The sequence below is a fragment of the Pelophylax lessonae genome (assembly GCF_965119305.1).
Source record: "Pelophylax lessonae genome assembly, chromosome: 8".
Classification (NCBI taxonomy): domain Eukaryota; kingdom Metazoa; phylum Chordata; class Amphibia; order Anura; family Ranidae; genus Pelophylax; species Pelophylax lessonae.
Window position 1 is genome coordinate 205,308,630 of NC_138775.1, and position 22,419 is coordinate 205,331,048.

The 22,419-nt window shown below is 46.5% G+C and overlaps 1 protein-coding gene across 3 annotated transcripts in view; it reads right to left on the reverse strand.

Annotated features, from left to right (window-relative positions):
- The window catches only part of SH3GLB1 (SH3 domain containing GRB2 like, endophilin B1), a 112,607-nt gene that overhangs the window by 64,334 nt on the left and 25,854 nt on the right, over positions 1–22,419 (reverse strand). For all 3 annotated transcript variants that reach the window (XM_082265726.1, XM_082265725.1, XM_082265724.1), the window contains exon 2: positions 7,835–7,976. In XM_082265726.1, coding sequence (XP_082121852.1) covers positions 7,835–7,976 — 142 coding nt within the window. The remainder of the gene's footprint in view (positions 1–7,834; positions 7,977–22,419) is intronic.

Below are 22,419 nucleotides of genomic sequence, written 5' to 3' on the forward strand. Positions count from 1 at the left end.
TGTATACCATGGTTGAGCTGGACAAACCCAAGCTGAAGGCTGGCCATACAGGGTGCAAATTTCTTTAGTTGCAGGAAAAAATGTGCACAATTCCCTCATCAACACAGACAGCGCTGACAGGGGAATCCCTCCTGCTGAGCAATTGGACGCTCCCGGCAGGGGGAAGCCATCCCCGCCGGGAGAAGACAGTGATTATCACTAGCAGCTATAGCAACAGCTAGCAATAATCGCAAGAGGAATCCAGCAGGTTGGTTGTACCAGAGTTGAATCGATCAACTTGGTACATTGAGCCTGCCCATTAACGGTTCAAATTTCAAACAGTGTATGACCGGCCTAAGGCCTGAACTGTAGAACTCTCTGTAGTAACACTCCAAGCCAATCAGAGCTGCTTAAGAGCACAAGGGAAAGGCATTACAATTCTGCTGCTTTTTCATTGCTGACCCACAGGCTGAGAGTATATTCCTGACCAAGATAGGCCACTGTTTTTAGTGTTCATGAATGTGAGCGTATTTTGTGTTTTGGGATTTCCTATTGAAAAAAGTTGTTCATAAACAGATAAAATTAAAAAAAAAAAAAAAAAAAAAGATTTTTGTAAGATCTTAATCGTAAAATATTTTTCTCTGATGCCCGTCGACAGACACAGCCTCATCTCCACGAGCTGAGTGGGATGTCCCAAAGCAGTAAAGGCATGAGGGGTGGGAAAACACTACCAGACAGTAACAACAACTCCAAAAGGCTAAACTTAGCCAACCGGCCAACATGGAGCTCAACCAAAAAGGAGCTCACCCAGGTAAAAGACCCCTAAGAGAATAGCAAAAAAACATTATCTCACGAAACAGCAGCCTGCAAAACTTTGCAGCCAAAAGAGGCATCTGAAGATGCCAACAAATCCACCTTGTAAAAGTTAGTAAAGGTGTGTACAGATGACAAAGTTGCCGCCTTACAAATACAACCGAGGCCTGATGGCGAAAAAAACCCAAGAGGCACTCAGCACTCTAGTAGAATGCGCTTTAACAGGGAGAGAAGGAACCTGACTCTTGATTAAATAAGCCTGAACAACCATCTGCCTGATCCATCTCAAAATGGTTGCGGCGCACGCAGCCAAACCTTTGCGAGGACCGTCCGGGAAGACAAAGAGTCTGACTTCCTGAAGGGCTCAGTAACTTTATCCCTGTGGACCACCAAATAAGGCGGACAGGACAACACCGCCAGCTCAAAAACTCCATGGGCAGAAGTGATAGCCACTAGGAAGGTAGCCTTCTGCGACAAAGAAAGCAGAGGAATCTCCCTAATATTCTCAAAAGGAGGTTTTTGAAGAACAGACAAAACCAGATTAAGAGCCCATGGAGATCGTCTTGGAGGGGCCAGATGACGCACCCCCTGAATGAAGGTGCGAACCAGACTATGCAAAGCCAACGGACGTTAAAAAGAAATAGCCAAGGTTGACACCTGGCCTTCGATAGTCCCCAACACCAAGCACTGCTCAACTCCTTTTTGTAAAAAGGCCAAACTCCGAGCTATAGAAAACAAGTGAGGGTGCAGCTGCAGCAATTCACACCATGAAATGTATGATTTCCACGTACAATGATAGATCTTCCTAGAGGTCAATTTCCTGGCCTTCAAATCTCTGAATCAGAGAGACCTCTCCCCCTCAACACCTTGCTTGCAACAGCCAAGCCGTGAAAGTCAGCGACCTTAAAGAAGGATGGAAGACAGGTCCTTGCAGATCGTCCCACAGAGGAAGACGCCATGGAGAATCCACGACCATTTTTACCAGTTCTGCGTACCAAGACCGCTGAGGCCAATCTGGAGCCACCAGAATGACCAGAATGCCTTCCATCGCCACCTGAAAGACCTGTCCCCTGGCCGGGACTGGATCATGATCTTGTACCCGAAACAACCCAGGTCGTGAACCCAATCGTCCTGAAGGAAGTCCAGGGTTCCTGAAAGAAGCGCAGACGTCCCCTTACCCCTAAGATGGGTGAGGGCACCTCATCATGCTGAAGAGGACTTGTCTGCAGCACCGGACTGACCGGCCTTGGTCTTGCCCCAGGGCTTCTTAGCACCTCCAGAAGTTCTGAACGACTTACCCTTTTTTTGCGCCCCGGAGGCATGAAAAAAAAAAAAAACGTTTGTGAGCAGAAAAGGACGGACTCCGCTTAGCACGGGGAGTCTTACCCCTGGAGGGTGGAGGAAGAAGAGTACTCTTCCCGCCAGTCAGTCCTTTGATCAACTCATCCAATGAGTCATCAAGCAACCCGTCTCCTAAAAAGGGGAGATCCGCTTAAAGCTTTTTTAGAAACTTGGTCAGCCGACCAGTTCTTCAACCAAACCATGCATCTTAAAACAATGCCTGCTGCTGAAACCCTGGCCAACATGGGAGCCGCATCCATAGACACATCACACAGGAACACCAGAGCCTGGATCACCTGGTCCAACAGTTACAGTCTTGGGGTCCAAAGACTCCCGCAACCCCCTAATCTATTCTGTCACCGTCTGTGAAACCGGTTTCAAAATGGAACCCGCCAGCACGTGAAGATGGCAGCAAAGGGATTCCACCCGCCTATTTACTGAATCTGTAAAAACTGGGGAAACCTCCACAGGCACAAGAGTAGATATGTTCAAACTGGAAACAGGATGCTTCACTTTAGGTGGCACTGTCCAACAGTTGGAAACCTTTTCGGCAAAAGGATATCAGCGTTGAAAGGAGTCGGGACAAGGGAAAACCTTGCCAGATTTCTGGGACTTTTGGGAGCCAAAAGCCAACCACGTCCCTGCCGGCGTGGGCTCATCAGCCAATTTTAGAGTTTCCCTCACTGAAATAATCAGGGCTTCCACTAAAGCGCGTTCCCGCGCTGCAGCTGAAGAAGACAGGTGCTCTTCACCATCTGACTGCGAGGACAGCGACCCCTCAGGTAGGGGAGGGCGTCCGGGGCAACCCCATCAGCCTCTAAATCAAAGGACAACTCCCTAGAAGGAGAAGGCAGCGGTCATTTACGGGTATCAACCTTTTTCATGACTGAATCAACCTTAGTCGCCAGGCTTCCCAGTGTAGCTGAAATCGAGGCCAGCGACTGTGATCCGGACTGTCCGGGAGTCACACAAAGTGAGTCTGAGCACTCCAGACATGCCAGAGCACTCCAGACACACAGTCCCCGCAGGGACAGGGAGAGAAGGGGACACAAAACTGGGCACCAGGCAGACCAGGAGGATCTCTTGGGAGGCACAAATCCCATTATCCCCAGGGAAAGGCCCACATCCCCCCAAGGCTAGCAGGGGCAACGGGGTACATTTACTCACCATACCATGGACCAGGTGGGCTCCGCTCTGGGCAGACTGCCTCCCACCCGAAGTGGGGGTGCTACCAGCTGAAGGGTACGCTGCAACTCAGGGCGTTCCAGGTCGATGCGCCCCCGCGAGGCATCCGCTCGCTGGCTCGTTCCCCTCCGGATCAGGGGGCATCATCGTGGCTAGGTTTAGGTCGGAACTGTAGCCTTCCCATGCTTGTAGGCCAGACTGGGAGGACCATAAGGATCTAGATTATTCAGTATGAAGCCCCAGCCGACATTGTTGCATGTAGATCACCAGGAAAATTCTTCCTTGAACACTAGCTAGCAAGTGAGTAAAGAGAAATAAAAGAAAATATTCTGAAAAGAATAAAAAAAAAAAAAACAGACTGGAGTCTCAGCAGGAAACCTAAATCCTACTCCTCCTCTAGGCAGAAAAACTGATGTGCTGAGTCATGCAGTGGAGTTTTATGCCGAGAGGGACAGCCCCCCGGGGCGTGTGTATTCAACTTTTTTTATGCCTAGACTACTCATGATGGGAGGAGCATAAACCCACTCAGCTCATGGAGATGAGGCTGCGTCTATCGACGGACGATAGAGAGAAAAAAAGATATACTTCTGTTGCAGCAGAGATTGAGGGTCTGTCTGAGCTCTCTGGCAGGGGTGCCTTGATTTCAAAACTTGCTGCATGGAAGTACAACTTCTTTTGCATATAAAACCTAAAGTGTTTAAGGTAAATGCAGCTGTCTGAATACAGGCAGCTCTCTCTTCTAGGATAAAGAAAAAAAAACACCACATTTCTGACTCTATTCCATATTTCCAGCCATCCCCCCAGAACTACAAGCTAAACATGCCTATAAAGGTCTTGTACCTGGTCTACAGTTTGTGTCAATGATAATAAGTTAATAAAGGAAGCTCAGAGGCAGCTTGATTTAAATTATTAAGCAGCTAAAAGACACAAAAAAGCAACTCAAATAGGAGTCAAAGCATCTGGCTGTAAAGCATACTGCATTTGAGTCACTAACATGAAACCCCCCATAAAAATTTGGTTACAGCATATACTGACAGTAGTTTCACTACTGGAGAGCCACAGGTTTGAAAAGGATCCTATTAAAACAGGAAAACAAGTAAATACACACCTTCTAGATCAACACAAAGATATATCGGAGCACTTCCACCTGGCAAGTAAAGTACCAGATGTCCAGTGGAGCAAGCTGGAGTATTTTATTGGGTCAACATGTTAGAACAATTACACTAGTAGTAGGCTAGGTCTACTGTTCGGTCATAAGCCGAATAGAGCAACTATATTATATATAAATAAAATACACACAATATATATCGCAAAATAAATCAAATGAAAAAGGATATTGCAAAGTAAATCAAAAGAGGATATCATGACATTAAATCCTCCTGTCTTATCCTCTTAGACCCCGTTCACACTGGGGCGACCTTACAGGTCGCCTGCCATAGAGAAGCTGTGGACCCATTCTAATAGGAGCGACACAAGTCGCTCCGACTTAGAAAAAGGGTCCGTAGCTTCTTTGGGGCGACCTGGAGCGACCTGCATTGACTTCAATGATATGAAGTCCGTGCCGGCCGCTCCGAGGTCGCCCCGGCAAGTAGCTTTGCCCCAGTGTGAACGGGGTCTCAGGGCCCTGTTCACACCTGAGCGTTTTTCAGCTAGTAAAACGCTCATCTCTGAAGTTTCAAAACGCCCAACAAGCAAAATCCTATTCATTTCAATGGCCCCTGTTCACATATGAGCATTTTGTCGCCTGAAGAAAAACGCCTAAAGCTCAAAAAAGTACATGAGCTTCTTAGATTACAAGCGTTTTTGGTTTCGTTACAAGGCCTGCAAAAAAATGCCTGAAAAATGCCCAAAAACGATACGCTTAGGTGTGAATGGAGCCTTAAGGATAAGTTCACCTTTTTCCCCCCACTAAATTCCAGCTCCCCTCTGTACCAATATAGCATTAATGTACTTCTTTTGCAAAAATAAAACTGCTTTCAATTCTACATAAGCTTACCTTTATGGCTGTTTCAAAACACTGCTCGATTACTTCTGCCTTAATTCCCAGACAAACTTTAGGTCATGACACAGGAAGGAGTTGGCCAGCTCATCTCATTAGCACACACCCTGCATCATCTACCCTCAGCTGGTCAACTCCTCTCTTCCTGTGTCATGACCAAAAGTCTGTCCGGGAAGGAAGGAAGAAAGAATTGAGCAGTGTTTTGAAACAGCCATAAAGACAGTGAGGTAAGCGTGCGTAGAATACATGGAAAGCAGTTTTGTTTTTGCAAAATAAGTACCCTAATGCTAAATTGGTACATAGGGGAGCTGGAATTTAGAAAAAAAAGTTGAACAAAAAGGTGAACTTGGCCTTTAACTGCCATGTTGGTTTTAAATAGTTCTAAACAAAAATTCCAATTTACTTAACCACTTTCACACTGCAGTATTTTATAAGCTGCAGGCATCATTCAGATATCATTTTTTTCAGCCGGCGATTCCCTGCATCATAAGAACAATCATAGCAGCTATCCAGCTGCTTGATTGTTCTTACAGGTGGCAGGAGGGGACATCCTCATCTGCGCAGTCATGCTGGAACAGGAAGGGGCCATCCCCAAACTGTTCCCACAAAGTTGGGAGCATGAAATTGTCCAAAATGTCTTGGTATGAGACAGACATGGATGAGCAATTTTTGGGGGAGAGGAATGTGACTGGCCTGCACAGAGTCCTGACCACATTTTGATAGAACACCTTTGGGTTGAATTAGTTCGGAGACTGTGAGCCAGGCCTTCTCGTCCAACATCAGTGCTTGACCTCGCAAAGCGCTTCTGTAAGAATGGTGAAACATTCTTATAGACACACTCCTAAAGCTTGTGGACAGCTTTCCCAGAAGAGTTGAAGCAGTTATAGCTGCAAAGGGTGGGCCAACTCAATATTGAACCCCAATATTGAACCCCACAGACTAAGAATGGGATGGCATTAAAGTTCATGTGCATGTAAAGACATGAGTCCAAATACTTTTTACAATAAATATTATATATATATATATATATATATATATATATATATATATATATATATATTATATATACATATATACATACACACACGCGCGGTATAATTCCGCTTTAAGTTTAGCCATTTGTTTTACTAGTGTGTTTGATGTGTACTGTGGGCCCCTTCAGTTTGTGATTTAAATCAGTATTCCTCCTCTAGTACGTGCTCACCAGCAACTAAAATTTACAACTAGCAGGCACCAGAGAGCACTGTAATTTAAGCCAGAAGTGTGCAAATATAAAATGCTGGTCATTTAAAGTACAACTAAGGGCCTATTTACACTTTGCGGTGCATTAAGTCACATGTTAAGGCAGCCCATTGAAATAAATTAGTTGCCAGCACACACCTTCAAAGCTTTCCAGAAAATTGGACAAGACGCAAAAAATTGCAACACAATGAACTAGGGTATGTTGCAGTGCATGTTAGGGTACTATTTAAAATGAATGGCACTGAAGCAAATCATGTAACACACATTACAAAATAGTGTAAAGGGGCCCTAATGGCTCCTGTGTGACAGCCTAAACAAATACCAAATCCAGTTATGTGATGGCCAAGCCTCAAAATAAGCTTCCTTTATCTTCTCTGAATAAGCCAAATCTTCCTTCGTGTTCTACATGCTCCCCTCCCAGACAATGCAGCCTAAAGTGGGAGGGTTTAAGCTGCAGAAACAGTGCTGTCAGTTCAGAAGGCAGTTCCAGGTGTGATCAAGTGCTCATTGTCAAGTTAAAGTCTTGGAATCAGCAGAAAAAATAGTGAAAGCCACACCCCCTGCAACATTTTTTTAAGCTCACTGTAGTACTAGCAAGCAGACAAAGCCTACATTGGAGTAGCAACCGTGCTCTGAATTCAGCGCAGTGTATTATTGCCACAACATTAAAAGCTGCTGCATTAGGAAAACTTCAGTAACAGGCTCAACAGGTATTTGTGGGACTTTTAGAGAAAAACAAGTTTTATAATCAAATTGCTGCAGGACATTTTTTTAATGGGAATAGTTCTACTTTAAAAGTGTGTGGTGCCCAGATTTACAGTGGCTGTGTAGAAATGGCCGTGTCAATTATATGTGGATATGCACAGGAAACATTTGGTTCATGAGATCAGCAAGTAGTTAGGAGCGGTGTGTGTAGGTGGCCCCGGTAGCACACAGTTTCCACCAATTGTGAGTAGTACCAGGATTACTGGTGGTACTTTATCACAGCAGACAGAAGTACACTCCCGACCATGGCTTGGAAACTCTTGGGCTGATTTACTGAAGGAGTTCAAAATTTTCACTTAAAAAAATTGTGTGAAAACACACTTATCAAAATTTCATAATTATCAAATCAAGTGAAAAACAAATTGCTGTTCACTTGAAATAAACAAACGTGCAGATGCTTTTCACTTGATTAAATACCTAAAGTGAATATTTACATCATTTTTTTTAGATGAAGACTTTCTTCTCCTTTAGAAAATCAACCTCAGAGTCTTAGTTGTTGCTTTTACTTACTTGGATTTGGCTGTAGTAAGACTTCTGTCTGCTTCATTATTTTTTCGGTCCATACTTTAGTGCTTTCAGCCTTGGCAAGAAGGTTCTCAAGGTGGGCATCTAGCTCTGTTTTCTCTGCCTGTCCAAGTTTCTCTTCTGTAAACTGTTGGGACAAGACATGATACTTATGAGTTTATGTAAAACCCACAAAACCCACAAAACCCACAGGATCTTGGTAAAGTCAGAAACTGCATATTGCTTTATAAAGAGAATTTTAAGAAACACAAGGTAAGGGCACCTACCCACCTTTTAAATATATAACAGTTCTGTTAGTATTTACACATCGTAGCCTCTTTCACTATTGCTAAACATCTCAATTCCACTTAGTAACAGATGACGCTTTACATTTTAACCAATAGAATTTATGTCCGTTTTATCTTTTCTAAATGTTAAATATGTCCTTGCCCGGCAACTCATGACGCGCCGAAAAGGTTTTTTCCTATTGGCGGCCGTGGAGTTCACAATTAACGTTGCCCGGCAACCAGGAAGTATAACACTGGGCGGACCTGACGTGACCATACGCTGCTCCTGATGACGTCATTGATGACGAAACGCGTAGAGCGTGGTTACGCCAGTTCCGCTTCCTGTTGACTGAGACGCACATCCGGCCGGTGGAACGCACCGCGTCCCGGAACTACCGCTACACGAGGGTGTTGCGGTCCCTAGGACATACGTGCACCTTTTCTCTTTTAATGAATGTGAGTATTGTAATTTTATGTGAATAAAGCACCTTTTCATTACAATACTTCACTATTGGAGCCCCTTTTTTTCTTTCCTCATCCGGATCTCTCAAACCTATATTGGAGTACTTAAAGAGGAGGTATTTCCCATCAATTTTCCCCTGGAGAAAAATACAGTATATGAGGTCGAGATTAAGTGGATTACTAGCCAGCCTTCGGAGGGACCTCTGAGAGTCACCCCAAACGCTGATTACCCCTGTGGGGGTACCACCATCTGGTGAGTGCGGGAGTAATAGGAGGGGAGCACTTATTCCTGTATTGAGCACCCCCATCATTTTGAAACTCCTGGAATCCATTTTTTCCTGTTAAATCTCTGCTTCGTTTTACATCTTGGGACTTAATTATATTTATAGCACCAGCTAATTTTGGCTATTTATATGGACAATTTTTCTATATATTCTTTTTATATTTATTTATGTTATTGAAATTGCTGGGACACTATTTATGAATTGATTTTGTGTACAAATTTATACATAGCTATATATTGCTTGGCTCACTAGCACAATTTACATCTGATTAATTAGCACTTTAATTATTTATTGAGGTTATTTAATATATCACTTTATTTATTGATTTAATGTATTTTGTATGAAATCATATTTATATCTTTAGGATCACACACTGAATGGATTTTTAATAATTATTTACATCTTAATATTCATATTTACACACTTATCACGATAATATATATATTTCTTTACCAATTTCTTTTAGACATATTTACACTTTTCAAGGATTCACCACATTAAGTTTCATAATCTGGATTTTTTTATTCACTTTTATCACCAGTGCACTTATAAGACATATTTATATTTCCTATTTATTAGCCTGACAGTGCCATTTTACCTCCCTTTACCCCACATTCACTAAATATAGTTATCTATATTTTTGAGGTAGGCTGCAGTCATTTATTTAATTCCTCCATTAGCGCGGAAACTTTCCCCTATACACCTACCCACCTTATATCAAACGTCATGACTATAAATGTTTAGTTGTGAACTGTGTAATTCAGATGTTCAGCTCAAAAGGCAAAAAAAAAAAAAAAAAAAAAAAAAAAGATGATCTCATGCAGCTCCTGGTAGCATTTGGCTGCCAAGATCTAGTCAGATGACTTTGCGTGAACTTGGAATAAACCGAAAATGTAAAGTTTTATTACAAATTTGCTATAAAAGAAAACATTCTCCCCCTGGTCAGTTACATTTATCATAAGGATGTTGCCAAATTCCATTCCATTGGTTTTATTGAAACTCATAAGTCTCACTTCCTGCTGCCTACTTCCTAAATAGGACAGTTTTCCTGCAATGATCACGATTAGTCCCAGTCTTGTATTAGGAAAAACTGAAGGGAGCAGCTGTGAGCCAATTACATTAGCAGAAAATGACATGATCACTATCTTGCCTTAATGAAGGGACTCTGAGGCCCAAAAACCTGGCCTATTTGAAGAACTATTCTGCATTAACAAATACACACACAAATAAATTGTCTGGCCTTTAACCAACATAAGATTTACAAGCGTCTATACCAGGCATGTCCAACCTGCGGCCCAGAACCACAGGCAATGCGGCCCACTGACCCCTGACAATTTTATTTTTTGCTGGGGACGAGGGAAGTCGGGTCGGGGGCATGGCCACAGCGGCTTTCAACTAACAGTAGACAGAGGCTGCCTCGGAGGGGAGGGGGGGGGGGGGGATGTGAGCATGTGCAGTGTTTCTGACTCCTACCACCATGACCACTTTAAATCACTGAAGTGGTCATGGTGGTTAGAGTGTTCCTTTAATATCTCTCAGAACAAGTAAACCTCTGTATACTGATTACATTTCATTTGATCGTCCTCTAGTTGTGTTAAATTAGTGTGGGGGGCGCGGCGGCATTTTATTACTTATGTACCTTAACTTTAGTATATATTTTATATGCGGCCCAAGAAAATTTCTCTACACTCAATGTGGCCCAGAGAAGCCAAAAGGTTGGACACCCATGGTCTATACCATGAACTGGTAGCTGCTGTAACGGTCAATAAAGTAACCGAACATGAAAGGGATTTAAAAACGGCACTTTGCCCTAAAGGGAAGGTTCCGCTGCAAGTCCCCCTCCTCTGCCACATTGACAGTACTTTTTTATTTTGGGGGGGGGGGGTGCACCTACTAGTTTTGACAGGTACCCACTTCCACTTCCCTCAGATCACCTAGGCCAGGGGGGTCCAAACTATGGCCGCCAGCTGTCCAGGAACTACAATTTCCATGAGGCATTGTAAATCTCTGAAATTCACAGACATAACTAGGCATGATGGGAATTGTAGTTCCTGAACAGCTGGAGGGCCATAGTTTGGACATAGCCCTTCCCTCCCCACATGTCACAGAAGGCTGCGAGACCATGCACTAAGCGCAGCACAGATCGTGCATGTGTAGTGGCCAGCTTGCTGTGAAGCCGCAAGCAGCACAACTGGCTGCCCACAGATAAGATGCCATGCCGGGAACGTAAAGGGTAGTGAAGAACTAGCCCAGGTGGGGATGGCACTGGATCCCTGGACAGGCAAGTGTCCTGATATTAAAAGTCAGCAGCTACAGGATTTGTAGTTGCAGACTTTAATTTTTTCCAAAGTGGAGAACCGCTTTAAACAGCCAAAGCTTGCATCACAATCTCTCAGTTCCTAAATTTTGCAACTCAGTAAAGTGGCTGTAACCTTAAAGCTGAACTCTAGAATAAGCAAATATTGACCTAAAGTGGGAGTAAACTCCCATATATAATTTTTACCTACAGGTAAGTCTATAATGAGGCTTACCTATAGGTACTGTAAATACCTCCTAAACATGCACCGTTTAGAAGATATTTACCTACAGTCACCGATGCATGCGCTCTGAAGGAGGTATTGGGCAGGCCATTTGATTCCCTCCCACAGTATGCATTTGCAGCACAGTAATGATGTCACAACTACATTTACAAGGTAATAACTTAGTGTGCAAAAACATTTGGTGCACACAAAGTAGATTTTATTTCATCTCTTTGGCTTTTGTGGAATATATTTATATGAAGGTTTTTTGTGCCAAAGTTCAGTTTAAAACATCACCTAAGTATTATGGCTGTAAAAAAGTGGGCATACTGATTCCAAGACATCTGTCATTTGTTTAAAATAGGCAGGAGATTTTTAATTTATGTAACAAAAATTTTAGGAGCCTGAATCTGAACTGATACAACAGAAAAGTCAATTACAAGCTGCGTTTACAGTGGAATTAAGATCACTGCAGACGTCAGGAGGGAATTTTTCCAGTAGTGACACCTCATCAGTTCCTGATTTATACAATGTGTATTTTGAAAGCTTACACTGTTCACCTTAAAAAAAAAAAAAAAAGTCACCCCTGCTACATAAATCCTTTGTGTTAGTAACGACATAAAGCAGTCAGGAAGACAAAGTATCTCAACCTATGCACCAAAATAGAGTTAGGTACCTGGTAACTTTTTCTAATAAGTCTTCCAGGGCAGAATCTGAGAGATAGGCACCTAACACCTGAAACAGGAAACACAATAGTCCACCATTTTAAAAATGGCAGTTACACCTGTGTGACTCAGTAATAGTAAAGCACAGAAGGAACCCTCAAGTAAGTTTATGAATCCGCAAAACCCTTTTGTATTGTTGCTTACGGGTGCTGCCCTGGAAGACTTCTTAGAAAAAGAGTTACCAGGTACATAACTCGGTTTTCTCTAATCGTCTTCCAGGGCAGCATCTGAGAGGATGTATCAAGCAATACTTACTAGGGAAGGGATAAAGTCTAAAGCACCTTGCAACGAAATGTCTGGTCCTGACTGGACAGCTGTTCGATGCGGTAATGCCTTGCAAAGGTTTCAAAGCTCGACCATGTCACTGCCCTGCAGATCTGCTCCAGCCCTTTCTGCGCTTGAGGACGCCCAAGCTCTTGTCAAGTGGGCTTTGACTCCGCTCGGTGGGACAAGGCTTTATGCTTGGTAGACTGTCTGAATAGCAAGTTTTATCCATCTTGCCATCGTACTTTTTAGACCTGTTTCTCTTGACTTCTGCGTGGAGAACAAATAGTGTGTTTGTTTTTCAAGTTAAGCTATTAGAGGTAAGGTAAGATATTAGAATTTTCCTTACATCTAGCTTGTTTTATGTATATCTTTTCTTGTTATCCATCCAACCTGGAAGGGAGAGGATAATCACATTCTGTGTTCTGTGGAACGTTGGAAGACTTTAGGTAGAAAAGCTGGGTCTGGGGTGAGGATTATTTTATCCATCTGAATCAGACAATAAGGTTCCATCATAGATAGAGCCTGTATTTCGGTGACTCTCCTCGCTGACACAAGCGCCACTAGGAGTACTGTTTTTAGTGTAAGGCACAGGCGGCAAACACAAACACGAATCCGGCCTTTTCATTTGGCCTGCCTGCCACCTCTTTGTCTTGTCACTGTCTCTCAGGCAACAAGTGAAAACATCTTCCGGCGCCGGCTTTGTGTGAGCGCAAGTGCGGCCGGCCGGTCTCCAAGGAAAAATCTCCCGCTCTCTTTGTCCTAGCGGTGCCGGCTGTTTGAGCTGAGCTCATGCCCGGGTTTTTTGCCCAATACACAGGCAGGGAGCCGCCTATATGGGGTTGTACCAGAGCTGGGCCAGATAGGAAGGTAGGAGAAAGCACAGATGTGAGAGTTTTTTTTTTGAGGGGGGGAGGGGCTGTGGAGGCAGGTGGGAGGATGAGAGCACAGCGCACTCCTGAACCCTGCACTCCATACCCAGCGCACGCCAAAACTCTGCACACAACCCAGCACTCCATGCGCAGTGCACTCCTAAACCCCGCACTCTGTACCCATCTCACTCATGAATCCCACACTCTGTACGCAGTGCACTCATGAACCCTGCATTCCGTACGTAGCGCACTCATGAACCCTGCATTCCGTACGCAGCGCATTCCTGAACCTTGCACTCTGTACATAACGCACTTTTGAACTCTGCACTCTGTACAAAGAGCATTCCTGAACCCTTCACTCTGTACATTGCGCATACCTGAACTCCTCACTTTGTACATAGTATACTCTTGACTTCTGATGGTGGAGAGCTCTTGACATCTGATGATTGGGGGGGGGGGGGGGGGGGTGCTCTGGATGTCTGCTTATAACTATTTTATTTATATCTTGTGGATGATAACAGCAATGTGTGACCCTCCTTTTTGGACTTGCATTATCTGGTACAGGAGTGAGAGTGGGCTCCATGCTGGTCTGCACCTGCCCTTCACAGCTCTGCAGTGGTTACATAATATGGCAGGTGGAGCAGTAAACTTTGGATATACTGACAAATTCCATGTCACTTTACAGAGGTATAGGGACCCAAAAACTACAATCAAATCACCCTAAAATGTCCAAGAAAACGGAATTTTTGTAAAATCTTACCTGTAAAATTCCTTTCTCTGAGTCCTCCGACAGTCGCCGCCTCTTCATATTCGTCACATATGGGGTATTAGACTTTGCTCCGAAGGAGTAGCTAGGCAACAGAATATGTTAACAATAAAGCTTTAACATATCCCACCCTCAAGGGGTGGTCCCCTCAGTCAATACCCTCCTACTTCCTGCAACCATATCTCAGTTTTAGTGGAATAGCAGTAGAGTATACATTCAAACCCCAAAAGAGGGGCGGGGGCGGCGACTGTCGGAGGACTCAGAGAAAGGAATTTTACAGGTAAGATTTTACAAAAATTCCGTTTTCTCTTACGTCCTCCGACAGTCGCCGCCTCTTCATATTCGTCACATATGGGGACGTCCCAAAGCAGTGCAAACATGAGGGGTGGGAAACGCATCCGCGCCGAAAGGCAACGCAGTCTCCACATCAAAGAAAGGAACCTTACCAAAGGAAGGAAACCAGCTGGGCAACAGCAAAAATAAGTGCTCAACAGGAGCAACAACCCAGGAAAAGACAAAAAACCAGGGGATACAAAACTTATCCCAACAGCCAGGAGTCCCCAACAAGGGACCCTAGGGAACAGCCGCACTAAGAACCTTGCGGCCAAAGGAAGCATCCGCCGATGCCTGAACATCTACTTTGTAGAATTTTGTGAAAGTGTGTACGGTCGACCAAGTCGCCGCCTTACACACCTGGGCTACAGAAGCCCCATGACGACGGGCCCAAGACGTACTCAGAGATCTAGTAGAGTGCGCCTTCACAGGCACAGGGGGAACCTTCCCCTGCAAGGCATAGGCCTGTTCAATGGTCTGCCTGATCCATTTGGCAATGGTAGAGGCGGAAGCCGCCATGCCCTTCCGAGGACCCTCTGGAAGAACAAACAAGGAGTCCGTCTTTCGAAAAGACTCAGTCGATTTAAGGTAAACCCTAATCGCCCGAACAACATCCAGAGAATGCAATCTCACCTCCTTTGGATGTTTAGGCTTCGTGCACAACGAAGGCAAAACAATATCCTCGTTAAGATGGAATTCCGAAACTCGTTTCGGCAGAAAAGAAGGATTAGGTCGCAAGACCACCTTATCCAAATGAACAACCAGGTACGGAGACTTGCAGGACAAAGCCGCCAGTTCCGACACTCTGCGAGCCGAAGTGATCGCCACCAAAAAGGCGACCTTTTTGGACAACATAGACAACGAGATCTCCCTGATCTGTTCAAAAGGAGCACGTTGTAACACAGACAGGACTAGATTCAAGTCCCAAGGGGGCAAAGGATCCCTCCTAGGAGGAACCAGATGCCGCACACCCTGAATAAAAGTGCCAACCAAGGAGTTGGAAGCCACGGGACGTTGAAACAGAACGGCCAGCGCAGACACCTGACCCTTAATCGTAGCCAGCGCCAAACGCTGATCGACACCCGTCCGAAGGAAAGACAGCACACGGGAAACCGAGTACGTGCGGGGTGAAAACCCCCTGGACTCACACCAGGCAAAATAGGCCTTCCAAGCACGGTAATAAACCTTTCCCGAGGAAGACTTCCTCGCGTTGATCAAGGTATGAACAACCTCTGGAGAGAGACCCTTCTCCTTCAGGACCTCGGTCTCAACAGCCAGGCCGTCAAAGCCAGCGACTGTAAAGCAGGATGGTAAATCGGTCCTTGAGACAGTAGATCGTCCCGAAGAGGCAGACGCCAGGGGGCGTCGACCGCCAGATTCACGAGGTCTGCGTACCAGGACCGGCGAGGCCAGTCCGGTGCCACAAGAATCACCGTGCTGCGTTCCGAGTGTAACCTGCGAAGGAACCGGGACAGCAACTGAATCGGTGGAAACGCGTACATCAGCCTGTACTGATGCCACGGGGCCACTAACGCGTCCGACGCGTCTGCCCGAGGGTCGCGCGTCCTTGCCACGAACCTCTTCACCTTGTAGTTGAGGCGAGACGCGAACAGGTCCACATCTGGAAGACCCCACTTCGCGCACAACATCTGGAAGACAGCCGGGTGGAGAGACCATTCCCCCTGATCCAGGGTCTGGCGACTCAGAAAGTCCGCCTGCCAGTTCTCCACTCCCGGAATGTGAACCGCCGTTATCGCCGGGACATGAGTCTCGGCCCAAGACAGAATGTCGGCCACTTCTCGAGCCGCTCGGGCACTCCTGGTGCCCCCTTGGTGGTTGATGTAGGCCACCGCCGTGGCATTGTCCGTCTGCACCCGAACCGGGCAGCCCTGCAGCCGGTCCGTCCAGCGATGAAGACAGAGCCTTATCGCACGCAATTCCAGAATGTCGATCGGGAGGGAAGACTCCCCCTCCGACCAGGTCCCCTGGGCGGACAGAACGCCCAGAACACCACCCCAGCCCGACAGGCTGGCATCCGTGGTGAATATCGTCCACGAGATCGGACGAAACGACTTGCCCCCGGACACCAACGGGGACTGGAGCCACCACAGAAGGTTTTCCCTGGTGCGATGACTCAACGAGATCTGAAGATCCAGAGATTGAGGTCGCCCGTCCCACTTGGACAAGATCTCCGCCTGGAGACCCCGCGTGTGAAACTGCGCGAAAGGAATCGCCTTGAAAGCCGAGACCATCAATCCCAGACATCTCATACACGTCCGCAGAGACGAGTTCGGAACGTCCCTGAGGGACCTGACTTCCTCCTGAAGAGTCCTGAGTTTGTCTTCCGGCAGGAAGACCTTCGCCAGCACCGAGTCCAGTATCATTCCCAGATAGGGAAGACGAACCGACGGACTCAGTGTCGACTTTGGAACATTTATCGTCCAACCGAACTCCTGCAGAGTTTGCATCGTGACAGACAGGTCCTTCTCCAGACCCTGACTGGTCGCAGACCGAATCAGAATGTCGTCCAGATACCCCAGGACAGAAATGCTCTGGGCTCTCAATAATACCAGAACCGGTGCAAGCACCTTGGTGAAGACCCGCGGAGCCGAGGCGAGCCCAAAGGGCAACGCCACGAACTGGTAGTGATCCTCCGCAATGGCAAATCGAAGGTATCTCTGATGACCCTCGAATATGGGGATGTGAAGATACGCATCCTTCAAATCGATGGAGGCCATGAATTCCCCCGGAACCAGGGCAGCCACCACCGAGCGCAGGGATTCCATGCGGAACTTGCGAACCCGCACAGAGCGGTTCAGAGCTTTCAAGTCCAGAATTGGACGAACCTTGCCCTCCTTTCTGGGCACGGTGAACAGATTGGAATAAAACCCCCGAAATCTGTCCCGATGAGGCACCGGAACCACCACTCCCTGAGCCCTCAGGTCCCGCACCGCCAGGTGCAGATCCCGCAGGCGCTCTGGAGACAGTTGTAGATTTGAGGGAAAAAATCTGCTCTCTGGCCGAGAGAGAAACTCGATCTTGTAACCAGATCGAACGATTTCCAGAACCCATCTGTCCCGCACACGGGCCAACCAGGGCTGAAGAAAACCGAGCAAGCGTCCCCCCACCCCAAAACTGGGTGAGGGCGCCCCTTCAGGCCGAACTGTTATGGGCCGCAGGTCCGGATTGGCCGGACTTCTGTTTCCCAGACCAGGGTTTCTTCTGAGAGCCCTGGCCCTTGAACGGTTTGCCCTTGTAGTGCGGCCGAAAGGCACGAAAGGACCCCTGAGGGGGCCGAAAATGAGCATGCTTCTTCCCAGAAGCCCCCTTAGCCTTGGGGAAATGGGGCAAGAGAGTGCTCTTACCCCCGGTAATCCCCTTAATCAACACATCCAGGGACTCCCCAAAAAGGCGAGACCCATCATAAGGCAGATTGGCTAAGGTTTTACGTGAAGATTGGTCCACCGACCAACATTTCAACCAAACCAGGCGGCGAGACAACACCGCCACGCTGTGCACACGCGCGGCCAACGGAATCAGGTCCAGGTCCGCATCACACAGATACATGACACCCTGGTGGATCTGATCCACCATATCCAGGGTCGCCGCCGAGGCCGAATCGGCCACTAGGACGCGCCTAAGCATCTGCGTCCAACTTGCGATCGCCTGGGCCGCCATGAGAGAAGCAAACAGAGCCTTAAGCATAGAACCCGTAACAGAATAAGTATGACGGGCAAGAGACTCCAGTCTCCTATCCGTGGCATCACGGAAAACAGGGGATCCCTCTGCAGGGATCGCAGTGGCTTTGTTCAAAACCGCAATAGCATGATCCACTGGCGGAGGCACACACCACCGTTCATCAGTGGCAGGCGAGAAAGGATAACGCAGCTTAAATTTACTTGGTACCGCAAAAGGCTTGCGCAAATCGCGCCATTGGTCCTTAACAGCGCGCTGAAAATCAGCATTGCAGGGAAAAACCTGCGGCGTCCTGCGTTTTCTCTGCGTCCCATAAGCCGCCAAGGCAGCTGGGGGACACACCTCGTCCTGCAAACGTAGCGTCTGCTTAATGGAAGCAATCAACTCATCCATGATTGCAAGCTCTTCAGGCGAGCCAGGGGGAGAATTATCAACCCCCTCAACTTCAGCCTCTACCTCAGACCCCACTAGATCAAGAGAGGAGCGGGACCCCGATAGGGGGGTCCCCGCCAGAACAGCCCCATCACCTTCACCCTCAGAATCAGAGGACAGAGCAACTCTGGGCCGTTTAGTAGATTGAGCAGCCACCAGCATTTGCACCTGTGCAGCAAGGCCAGCCACAATAGTGGCCAAAACCCCCCCTGGGGGGGAAACAGCGGTCCCCTGGCTTTCCACCAATACTGTGGGAAACTTGCCCTCCTGAGAATCCATTGCCCCTGTATGCCAGACAACCAAGGGTTAACTGCCCCCTTACAGCAAGCGCGGCAAGCGCAGCCCACCGCACCACACTCAGGCACAATGAGACCCCCACAGGGAATATACAGACTGAATACAGGCAATGGAACACAGGAATAGAAGGATAAAACCTGAGGAGACTCCGCTGCTGCTGCTGCCCCGATCGGTGCTTCCAGGAGAGAGGAAGTGATGCTGCCAGGGCGCTCTATGTAAGCCTATGGAGGCTACAAGAAAATGGCCGCCGTGCATGTAAACCATGCGGCCGGAGCGGGCGCCGGTAAAATGGCGCCGTTTGGCGCCGAAATCGCCGCTCCACAGTGCATAAAATCACACACAATATTATCCCATTATATGGATACATGTTAGATCGCCGCAGCGATCGCTGTATATGCCCCAACATGCCATTAAAAACATGCCCCACAGCACACAGCTCCTCACACTGCCCAGCCTGACATACTCAGTGTCATACAGCTCCCCCCCCCCTTGCAGCCCACAGCATGCAGCCGAGATATAGGGAGACAAGCAGTGTGATTAAAGGCAGGTTACACAGTCCCAGACTGAGACCCCCCCCAGACAGACAGGTCCCCACATAGATACACTTACCTCACATGGCGTGGGGAACCCGCACAGGCGAACAAGCCGCTGCACATGAGGCAGGGAGAGTCGCAATTCAAGACGCACACAATGGCGGTTCAGAAACCGCACAGCGTCCGGTGAGGTAGCCACCTCACCAATCATCCCTGCACCGAACAGGGATGGGTCGTTCACCGTGCCAGGAGCGTTACCTGGCTGAACGCTCGATGGCAGACTGGGAAGCCACTGACCCACGACCTGCGACCAGGGGGATCAGCCCGAGACCCAGTCCGCATGATCCTCTTCGTCCGAAGAACTAACTAATGCTGACAAAAATAACAGCTAAGTAAAGGTAGAGAGAAAACTCAAACAAAATATCAAAAAGAAGAAAGAGTCTGGGACAAAAAGTCCCAGCACAGAGAGAGCCAGCCACTCCTGACAAGCTAGACATTAAAACTGAGATATGGTTGCAGGAAGTAGGAGGGTATTGACTGAGGGGACCACCCCTTGAGGGTGGGATATGTTAAAGCTTTATTGTTAACATATTCTGTTGCCTAGCTACTCCTTCGGAGCAAAGTCTAATACCCCATATGTGACGAATATGAAGAGGCGGCGACTGTCGGAGGACGTAAGAGAAAAGAAAATTTGATGCAGAGGGAAGGCAATTTAATGGGAGATGGGTAAGTGAATACAGGTTTGTGCTTGGAGACAAGCCGGTATGTCTTATTTGCTACGAGGCAGTGATGAAAGAATACAATTTACGCCGGCACTTTGAGACCAAACATGGAGCCAAATATGCTAACCTTAGCCACCAAGAAAAGCAAAAGGTCCAGGAATTAAAAGGCAGACTGCATTCTCAACTAAATATTTTTGCAAAAATGACAGCAAAAAATGATGCAGCAGTGAAAACCAGCTTTCTTGTGGCTGTAGAAATTGTGTGGGCTTCAAAGTGCTTTTCAGAAGGTGCATTTGTAAAGCAGTGTAAGCTGAAGGTATGTGAGCAGGTGTGCCCTGAGCAGAGAGACAGGGTTTTAACCATGTGAGCTTGTCAAGAAACAATATCACAGACCGGGTCAGGGACCTAGCATGTAACCTTTCAACACAGCTGGCTGAAGAAACATGCAGTTATCTGGCGTTTTCATTAGCGGTTGACGAAAGCACCGACAATACTAATACAGTTCATCTAGCCAGAGGTGTGAAGGAAGACTTGTCTGTCAGTGAGGAGTTCTTGGATGTGGTCGCTATGCAAGGGGGCAACAACAGGGAGGGACATCTTTAACACAGTGGAGGAATCCATAAATTAAATTACCTTGGGAAATGTTGGTGGGGCTTACTACTGATGGAGCACCTGCAATGTGTGGAGAGAGAATGGGCTTGGTTGGACTGTTAAAAAGAGAAAATGAAAAAAGTAACTGCCACACACAGCTGATAACTTATCACACCGAGAAGTTCTGTGTGGCAAGGTTCTTGAACTGGATAACAATGTCAAGGTTCTTGAACTGGATAACCATGTCCATAGTCATGAAAACAGTGAACTTTCTTCATGCACGAGGCCTGAATCATCGCCAGTTCCAACAATTTTTGAAGGCGGTGGGCATGGAACATACAGATGTGCCATACCATACAGAAGTAAGGTGGCTGAGTAGGAGCACTGTTCAAGCGATTTGAGCTTTTGGAAGAAATTACTCTTTTTATGCAAAGTAAAGGGAAGCCCTTGCCTGAACTGTCAGATCCAAACTGGCTGTGTGATTTTGCCATGTTATGTGACATAACAGAGCATCTCGCCCAACTGAATCAGAGGCTGCAGGGCCGCAAACAAGTCATAACGGCAATGTATGACGCAATCACAGCTTTCCAGGAAAATCGGCGCCTATGGAAGTCACAGCTTGAAAAATAGTCTTGCCCACTTTCCTATCTGTCAGAGCATCTCATCCTCATTCCCAGGTGCTTTTTCATGTACTTGATTGGCTATCAAAGTGAACCGTCTGATTGATGAATTCAACCCACGCTTATCTGACTTTAACCACTTTAAGACCAAGCCTATTTTTGACAATTGGCGTTTACAAGCTAAAATCTTTTTTTTTTTTGCTAGAAAACTACTTAGAACCCCCAAACATTATATATATTTTTTTTAGCAGAGACCCTAGAGAATAAAATGGAGATTGTTGCTTTTTTTTTTTATCACATCGTATTTGCACAGCGGTCTTCCAAACTGAATTTGTTTGGGAAAAATTAAATTTTGAATTAAAAAATAAGAAAACAGTAAAGTTAGGCCAATTTTTTTCCCATAATGTGAAAGATATTGTTACACCGAGTAAATAGATACCCAACATGCCATGCTTCAAAATTGCGCACGCTCAAGGAATGGCGACAAACTTTGGTGCTTAAAAATCCCATAGGTGACAATTTAAAAACGTATACAGGTTACCAGCTTAGAGATACAGAAGAGGTCTAGGGCTCAAATTATTTCTCTCGTTCTAACGATCGCGGCGATATCTCACATGTGTGGTTTGAACACCGTTTACGTTGGCTTATGCGCGCAAGCTAACGGGGACTGGGTGCTTTCATTTTTTTTTCCTAATTTAGATTTTTACAGTTAAAAAAAAAAAAAATGTGATCATTTTTAATCCTTGTAATAGAAATAGCCATGACAGGACCTCTTTATTGTGAGATCTGGGGTCAAAAAGTACTGAGATCTCACAAGTACACAAAAAAAAAAAAAACAGCTCTTTAAGCCGGCGGGTCCGGTAAGCAGAGAAAAGGACTGGGACGCAGTGGGAGGCAACCTCTTCCGCCGCACCGTAAGGGGGATTCCGTGGCGAATCCGCTGCTGGGACCACCCTTACCTGAAAGCCGATCGCCCGCCGTTTTAAAAAATACCAGGGTTATGGCAGCTATCTGCTGCCATAACCTCGGTATTTAGCGTCAAATGACCGACGTAAATCGACGGCGGTCGGTCGGTAAGTGGTTAAAGAACAACACAACCTTTAGCAGCTTTGCCAATCCCTTCAACATCCATGTTGACAATGCACCACATCACCTTCAGATGGAATTAATAGAACTTCAGTGCAACAG